The following is a 9,136-nucleotide window of genomic DNA, read 5'->3' on the forward strand; positions in this document are numbered from 1 at the left end:
ATCAGTTAAAATCTTTCACATAAACTTATTGAATCAATTGAAATAGACACTTACGTGTTTAAAAGGGGTGTCCAAAAACTTTTGTTAGATGAACCTGAAATTTGAGGCCAAAATCGGCCCTTACCGGACCTACTCCTTTTGTCTTGGTGATCCTTAACTTTTGCGTACAGTTCATCTCACGTCCCTATAGCAACTGAAGTCTTATTTTGTATCCGGACAATTGAAGCAGATATTTGTCTGATAGAACTTACGAAAAAATACCTAAACCCATCTCTACATCCCCACGGAAATTTTAACGAAAATAGTTGTATATTCACATTAATATTGTTGTTTGTCTTTTGGTGAGTTTTCGTTTTGCCCTTGCATTGTCAGTTCGTTTCCGAATGATAAGTTTTAATACCGTTTTTGGTATCTTTTATCTCTCTTTGCGCATGTGGAAAGTAATCAGATTTCGTCTACGAAGTTTTACAATTTTAGAATATATATCGTGCTTCGTGATTTATTTAATGAGATCTGGTGATATGTTGGCAACTCAAGACCTACATTTCTAGCTTTGTAAAGCCATGACATACGTAATTTAGTTCCAACTTATAGATAAAATATCATATCAAGATTATAAAAATAAAATGCACTAACTGGCTTCCGTAAACATTTTCACAACAAGTACACGCAATTTTAAGGTATGTCAAATAGATTTTTTAAACATAATATTGTTGGGGTTTGTTTTTTCATATAATATTCATGTACTTGGTAGATCAAATACTTTAATTGTTATGTATGATCCTTAAATAAACTGAAATTGTACACCATGAATACCTCACAATTTGTTTCATTCATATTAAAATACAAGGTGTTTTCTTTCTTTGAAGTAACGTAATTCGATAGTTAATTTTGATATCTACCCATGCATGTAGGTGCATATCTTCAGTGTTATGTAACACATAATATTAATCAAACCTATATGTGAATTATATAATAGTTTGTAGTAATTAAAAACACATGAAACTTACATAGATATTGAATTACATGATTTATAAAAGGATAAAAAAGAATTTTACCTTTTGACAGGACGGAATACACGAATATGTCTTACATTTCAAAAAAATGTATATGAATAATACTGAGTTATATGAGTTTTATAAAACGTTAAAACTTTATGATGTAAACATGTTTAACAATGTTAAATACCGAAACTTAATACGAACGTCCTTGTATGTATTGTAAAGGCGGAAAACTTTATATATAATCATTTACAATGAAGGTATGTTATGTCTTTATATTCATATAATTGTGATAATTGTGGGGGGAAACGGGAAACAAGGAACAAACACTTTCAAAGAAGCCAAGATTATATACATTGTTATAAAAGTGCCCCAAAATATGTAAATAATATATATATATTATGTATTGCACTTGTAGGCTAAAGCCAATAAGACTAGAATAAAGCATTGTATTGTTAGCAAAATAGCTCCAAATTACACGTCTGGCCATTATGACCACCGAGACTACTGGTTTGAACATTATATATGTAAAATCTTTGTGGTGCGGTTCAACTAGTTTGAGTTATCCTCCCTCTCGTATTATTGTTGTCAAGGAAGATAAAATAGTGATAACATCGACCATATCAATACACGCCTTAGAAAAAGATACTGATTTTATTGCAGCATAACATACTAGTACCTCGAAGTAAAAATTATCGAAGTACTCAAGTTTGTTATCAACAATAAAGTATTGCTCTTAAATTTGATTTAATTAAATCAATTATAAATATGCTTACAGACAATTGGTATTGTAATGACTTTTGATTAGCCTCCTCACCAGCAGACTTGTTTTGAGCTCATATATAAAACTAATGTATGCTTATTTGGTCTTCAAATTAACATTGGTTTCTTTTTATAATGTCAAAACCCTTGATGGTAACTGTTAAATATATGGCAATATCCGAACTGTTTTTTATTTCGATGAATTCTCATTTACAAGACATTAAGGTAGATGGGGTGTCTAAATCATAATCCATAGAATCTTTTAATAATTTGCCAAAATGTAGTTCATATCCTGCTTGTTTAAAAACATTAATAAAAATAATGGGTCACCAGACTTATTTTCACGCTACAGGTTGTTCAAAATTGTCAAGATTTTGTATAGATTATGCATGGAAAACCCATTTTTCCGCCATAAAACGCAAACCACACCATAGAATTTTGAGATAAAATATGAGAAGATAGCTTCAATATTATGCTTTCAGATAAGAAAAAGAAAAAATGGGGTCACCGGACTCGTTTTCTTGCTACATGTAAAAATGGGTAAATTCCTAACACATTCTATTGTAAAAGTAACACTATCTGGATTATCTGCCCTTGCATATGAGTTGCCTCCCCTTATTTGACAAAGTTGGAAAAAAATGAATCAAACAAAAAAATTCTTATTTTTGTAAAATACAATCATAAATATGATCAAACATGGCATTTTCTATATTATAATGAAAATTCTTATACATGAATTACCTACTACTATAAAAATTTGCACATTTCATCAAAGATCTAGACCTTGTTTTCTAGTATTTCAAAATCCAAGATGGAGGAAGACACCCTATCTACCTTAATGTTAAATTCACGTCATCTTTTGACTAGACTTTGATTTACAAACCTCGATTATATGCTTGCAAATATGCTCTGTTAAGGTAAATAAACCCCAAATCTATTATGCGTTTGTAATTGGTTGTTTCATCAATGATATTTTAGCACTCATGGGGAACAGAATACAAATAGTATATGATATTTCGGAGCTTATGATATATTTGAACTTATGAAAAAGGTTGACATACCGTAGTGCTCAGTGATTTTTAATAGTCGGAACTCTTAACATAGGCATATCTCCGTAGGAGAAAATACATGTCTAGAAATTTACTGTGGTAGGGAAATGTCAAAAATTAGTCTTTACGTAATAAATATATGATAGCTTCAATGTTACACACCATACAAGTGGATTGTATGCATACGTACCAGTTGCAGTTTACTGATTAATTAGTCCTAGCGCATTAATGAATTTACACAATTAAAGTAATTAGCTATTGAATAAATGAATGAATGAATTTATTTGCAAAAAGCATTTACATGCTATGGCAATCAAAACATATATTACATATATGTCACAATAATAAACAGCAGAAACAACACATCATACAAAGTTAAGTAAGAATTTGACATCTCATTCTCCATGCTGCCTTAATATAATTACATAATTTTATAGTTACAGTTTTATTGACAGCTTTTAACAATTGATCCAGTTTATAAATATTTGGCCAAGAACAAAAGTATTTTGGTAAATAGTGTGACCTTACAGGTCTGTATACAGGACAAATTAAAACAAAATGATATTCGTCTTCAACAACGTTGACTTCATATTACAACAAAGACATAATCGTAATTCTCTTGGAGTATTGGTATATCTACCAACTTCGATATTTAATTGAAGTGTCCCACTACGTAGTTTTGTAAGTAATCGAACATCACAAAAGAAATTTAAGTAATTTTCAAGACAAAAATCTGTCTTGATTCTTCTATACATGCAAAGTTTTTCACAATCACATAAAGATGTGGACCACTCTTGTAAATATTGATCAGTAATACGTTTTTTAACAATATCAAAAACTACCTTAGTTACATCCTGTGAAATCCACAAAAAGTTCAGGCCAAGATAAGACAATAAATCTCGTACACAAGAAACCCAATTTGTTTTACCATTAATAACATCTTGATACAGAAGCATATAAACATCGTAAACAATACTTGTTTTTTTCAATGAAATATGAAACCAATATTGTAAACACTACACTAATGTTTTTGTTAGAACGCATTTGAGTGCTGAGTTAAGATATGAAATAATATGACACCGAAGTTTTTTTATATTTCATAACTGCACTATATATATTTTTTTTAGCAGCAGAAACAACGTTAAAAAACCGAAAAGAATTGCAATAATTCGAAAAGGACACAAAAGCTAGCACTACCCATGCATAGTAGAATACCTTAGATATTAAAAGATTTGAGTCAACTGAACCCCGAAGGTACGTTTTGGTTTTATTTTCCTCCTGGAAATCTGCAAAATAAATCCTTGTATAATACCATTATTAAACTTATTTTTGAACTTTCACGATAAAGCCTTTTGATAAAGACGTAAGAATTGACTAAGCCTTAATTACACAATTTGAAACAGTCACCATTTTGTTCATCAATATTATATGCTCAGTAAAACAATTGGTTAGCGATGATGTTCACCTTCCGATGAAATCAGATAAATATATTTGCAAATTGGTGAAAGATTAAAACCACCTCTGCATCTTAATTGTAATTTGACAATGCAAAGAACAGTTCTATAGATACATAAACGCTGAGATGAGCATTGTCAGTTATTGGTATATCTTGCTGTGCTTGGTACTTTTATGAATACAGTCTTACAAGAAGTCTAAATATATTTTTATTTTGTCATTCAGGTTAAAGGTATTAAAATCTGTGAAAATGGAAGGAATGGTCGATGATATAAAAATTTACTCGATTACTTTAGACAATATTCTCGAAACTGTTGGTGCGTCAGAATACGTCCGTCGAACACAACAACATGGAAATATTATGCAAGAACTTCTGATCTCTGCAACCCAAAATATAACCGGGAGTTCCATTTTAGAGATGTATACCTATAAATTTGGTAGTGCAGTCGAAGGAACAACAACTCCTGGTCTAAACTCTGATCAAGATTGTCTGATATGCGTTGATCGTCCTCAGGTTGTCGAGGAAATTCCCGAGAAGGGTTTGACAGAATACATGTTAATGATAACTGATGAAAATACACCGCCTGGATACACAAAGCTGCAAAATGTCGTAAATAATGAACCAATGAATCTTGAAGAGATGGAGGACGAAGATGAAGAAATCGATATAACGGGAAACCGGGTTTTAGGGAATAAATTTCTGATAGAAAGCATGACAAACGACGAGATACATGGACCTGCTGGAACTACCTTGAAAAGTAAAAAATTGCCAGGAGTACCAGATCTGGACTTTGTGCCTTCATACAGATGTAGGACATGGCCAAGACAGGCTAGTAGTTGGTTGTCCAGACAACGCCCATCTGGCTTTCCCAATGCTGAGATGATTGGAAGATTCACTTCTTATGGATGCTTTTTAGTTCCTGTTGGTCATTACGTGAGCCCAGAAAAGCGTTTACAATGGAAACTTTCATTTTCATTCCAGGAACGACAGATAATGTTCAGTATGAACCCAATTCAATTTAAAACTTTCATTTCATTAAAGATGATTAAAAAGGATTTGATAAGAGCCAGAGTACCCCCAAAATCGCTGACGTCGTACCATTGCAAAACGTGTATGTTTTATACAATGGAAACCTCTCCTGCAAACATGTGGACGTCAGACAATCTGGTTCGGTGTATCAGTGTGTGCTTACAAACGCTTCTTAAGTGGTTTAAAAATGGCTTCATTCCAAATTACTTCATTCCAGAGGAAAACCTTTGGAAAGGAAATACTGATACACGTGTAACAATTGTTGATATTTTGGGATCACTCCTAGAAACTTCACCAATATATCTTACAGAGATCAAGTGTGATTCTGTCGGGATATTCTTACAAAACACCTTACCATCAAGAGGAATTTCCAAAGATATCGACAATTCACCTGCAAATCAGGCCGAATTAGAAAAATCTCAAAGTGAATTGGATAGATTTATCTACAAATTGCATATGTGGACACTTGATTATATAATCAAATGTGCAAAGGAATTAATTATCTTTGCAGCGGACGAAGAGCTAGATACATGTATCACTCTACACAATGCAATTATTCATCGAACGAGTATGAACTGCGATCCAAGATTAGTGCTTGAGCATTCAAGTTTAGATCGACGAATGGCCTCTGCATATATCCTTCCATTTTTACAAACAAGCCTTGGGTCTCAGCTAAGTGTGAAGTATCTACACGCAAACAGTAATGAGGAGAAAGAACATCTTTGGAATGAATCGATAAAATTCCTTACAAAAGGTACAGAATCTGATTTGATGTCCGGGCAATTGAAACTTGCAACCATTTTGTACATGATCGGAAGAAACGAAGATTCCAAAGAAATGTTAGACAGAATTGACAAAATGTTTGTCCCTCAAATTTTTAATACGCATTGTGGATGCAGCAAGGAGTCTGGTTATGTCTGTGAAGCTCTTCGAAACCGTATCAGAGAGGAAAAAATGTCTACGCTCGAGATTCTTAGAAAATATATTGGAGTTTGTGTTTGGTTTTTGAGAACGGAAAGGGATATCGTACCAAAAGATCTCCACTACGAAATGTTTCGATCTGTCTTTAGTGAGGTAAGTAAAAAGTAAAATCACAAAAATACTGATCTCGGAGGAAAATCAATTCGGAAAGTCCATAACCACATGACAAAACACATCAAAAACGAATGGACAACAACTGACATATTCCTTACTTGGTACAGGCATTTTCAAATGTAGAAAATGGTGGATTAAACCTGGTTTAATAGCGCTAAACCTCTCACTGTGTACGACAGTCTCATCAAGTTTAATATATTGTTCATTATCTTCCCCTACACAGATACACTTTGTCGATGTGTTTAAAGTATACAATATAGTAAAAGGGAATTGTGGATTTTTGCATACTCACTAGAACAATGAAGATGTGCAGATTCATAATTATGCGTGACGGAATAGGCATTGGGTTGAAGTGCAGATACATAATTACGCATGCATATTGTCTCTTTCAATCGTTAATGTGATCAAATCTACAATTTAGCCCTTACAGTTGCACAGAAAAAAATAAACGAACTAAAATCATTTCTGCAAACAGTTGATTAATATGTACATAAACCCCACAAAAAGGTTAACTCTGAATGCACTGATTCTAATATATGAAAAGGATAAAAAAAAAAAGATACTTGAAATGTAACACTTCCTGAAAGGAACCACAATATCACAGTACACATTATTTATCAACGTCATTCATAATTAGATGATTTAAATGAATGGACACATTTAATTTAAATGTAAATATGTGTGTACTGTACCGATTTTTTTCTCAATTTTCAGACTCCCAGAAAACCATACGTTGACGACTGGTTTGATTGCGCAGCCGTAGACTCTGATGTATTCCTGTTTTATATGTTATTCATGGTTAATCAGAAGCTTGGAAATTATAAAGCCATGGAAATATCAAAACTTTCTTTACTTATGGTAATAAAACAAAATGTTAATCTTACTCATGTTGATACGGCACACAATCTGATTGGCTGTCTGTTCAAGGAAAGCGGAGATCTTGATTCGGCATGGGAATGCTTTATGGCGTCATGGGCTTTTAGACCAGACCATAATGCTGCAAAATGGCACATGGCAATCATGCTGTATGAGGGAATTACATGTCTAGGTCTTTGTGATGAAATCGTAATCCATGGATCAGAAGAAAGAAAAGAGCTTGAAGATGAACTCGAACTAATTTATAGTCGATTATTTGATAATATAGTTGATGAGTAGGGCTAACAATACCTTTCTGGTTATAAGCATTACTGGTCAAAGGAGCAAAAATTTTCAATCACTCATAGGAAACAGACGGTCCAATTTTAAAGAAAGTGCACCTGTCTGATAGATAATATTTTTCTGTTCTTATAGTGGATCATTATTCCCTAATACGCACACACTTGTGTTCATATCCTTTCTTGAAAAATAAGTATAGATTATAACATGCCCTTTTCCATATTGGCCCTGGTATCATCCCGAGACTCCCATATCGGCCTCGAGCCTTTAGCCGAGGGCCGATATTGGTCGAGGGCTGATACCAGGGCCTATATGGAAAAGACATGTTATAATCTATTTATCACATATAAGTTTTGAAGAAAAGAGAAAAAAAAAGTTCAAGTAAAACAATTTAACGAAATAAGTAACAGGTATATCTCGTTAATATAGTCGTTAAGGACGCAATGACGTCACGTCATTTGGAATCAGGGCACACTATAACCAGTATACTCCCCCCGGGCAACTTAGAGGTTATTACATATGCACGAAACAATACTGTATATGGTTGCAAACTGAATCATTCTGACTAAAGGAAGAAATGGATTGGGTGCATCAGCTCTTTATAATCTATCAGCGCTTGCGTACAGATTATATGTCTCCCATTTGATACGATATTCCATTTCCTTGTATTTTCTATCATTACATCTTTGATTAATAGTTGATGTTCACAAGGGAGCTAATAAACCGAGATATAGAGTTGAACTCATCCCCTTGTATAATTATCGTATACCCTCACGAGTTGCGTTATGGAATAACTTTCACAGATGACGCCTATATGTTCCAATTCTCGTAACTTAAAGAGTCATATTTCGCCATTCGTGAAACTTGGACATTTGTAAGTGCAGTCGGGGAATAGGGCATCGTGTCTGTTATGGAATATACATAGCCCTTGTTGATAAATATTCCGTTTAAACTTCACAAATAATACATGATGGTCCTGGTGTGAAGTTTCTAAGTGCTGACGTTGACTATCTTCTTAATTATATATACTTGTTATAGTGTTCTTTATGTATTTGTAAATTATCAACTTTTACTGTTAAGGATTTTTTTTGTTATAATCCTTATGGCGTGGCCCGGTATTTGGCATCCAACCAATGTGTTATGATGTCGTAAGTTTTGGAGTCTTATGCTTATGAACTTTGACTATATGCCATTTTTTTTTACATATTTGCTTGTTCTAATAGTGATTAAGTCTATTATACAATTTTGAATGTTATACCCCTATTTGTGACATTTTTTACTTATTATTTCTGTTTGTTTTGTTCACACATTGTTAATATAATGAAATTTTATGTGACTGTCATACAAGTGAGAGGTTTTGTTAGCTATAAATCCAGGCTTATTCCATTATTTCATAAATAGGGAAATGTCTGTAACAAATCAGGAATATGACAGTTGTTTTTTCGTTTGTTTGATTTGTTTGAGCTTTTAATAATGCCATTTGATTAGGGACTTTCAGATTTAAATTTTCCATGGAGCTCGGTATTTGACTTACGCTAATGAATTTTTTTAGGTCCTGATGTATCAGCGGATAATTGATCCCCTACCAC

General features: G+C 33.1%; 1 protein-coding gene across 2 annotated transcripts; it reads left to right on the top strand.

Annotated features, from left to right (window-relative positions):
- Positions 1-1,124: 1,124 nt before the first annotated feature.
- Positions 1,125-9,103, top strand: LOC143076692 (uncharacterized). Of its 2 annotated transcripts, none has more exons than XM_076252532.1 (4): positions 1,125-1,261; positions 3,940-4,066; positions 4,493-6,371; positions 7,107-9,103. In XM_076252532.1, exons 3-4 carry the CDS (start codon positions 4,518-4,520, stop codon positions 7,545-7,547), a joined length of 2,295 nt encoding a protein of 764 aa, XP_076108647.1. In that variant the 5' UTR covers positions 1,125-1,261; positions 3,940-4,066; positions 4,493-4,517; the 3' UTR covers positions 7,548-9,103. The 2 variants fall into 2 exon arrangements, with proteins under 2 accessions (XP_076108647.1, XP_076108648.1); XM_076252533.1 differs by having other exon boundaries at positions 1,160-1,261; positions 3,943-4,066.
- Positions 9,104-9,136: the final 33 nt, after the last annotated feature.

Source organism: Mytilus galloprovincialis, chromosome 5 (genome assembly GCF_965363235.1).
Source record: "Mytilus galloprovincialis chromosome 5, xbMytGall1.hap1.1, whole genome shotgun sequence".
Lineage (NCBI taxonomy): Eukaryota > Metazoa > Mollusca > Bivalvia > Mytilida > Mytilidae > Mytilus > Mytilus galloprovincialis.

What these genes read in the sequence shown, in the direction of transcription:
- LOC143076692 (XM_076252532.1), top strand. Translation starts at nt 4,518, where the DNA reads ATGGAAGGAATGGTCGATGATATAAAAATTTACTCGATTACTTTAGAC. An exon ending in TTCGATCTGTCTTTAGTGAG is followed by an intron (nt 6,372 to 7,106) that starts GTAAGTAAAAAG and finishes CTCAATTTTCAG; the next exon opens with ACTCCCAGAAAACCATACGT.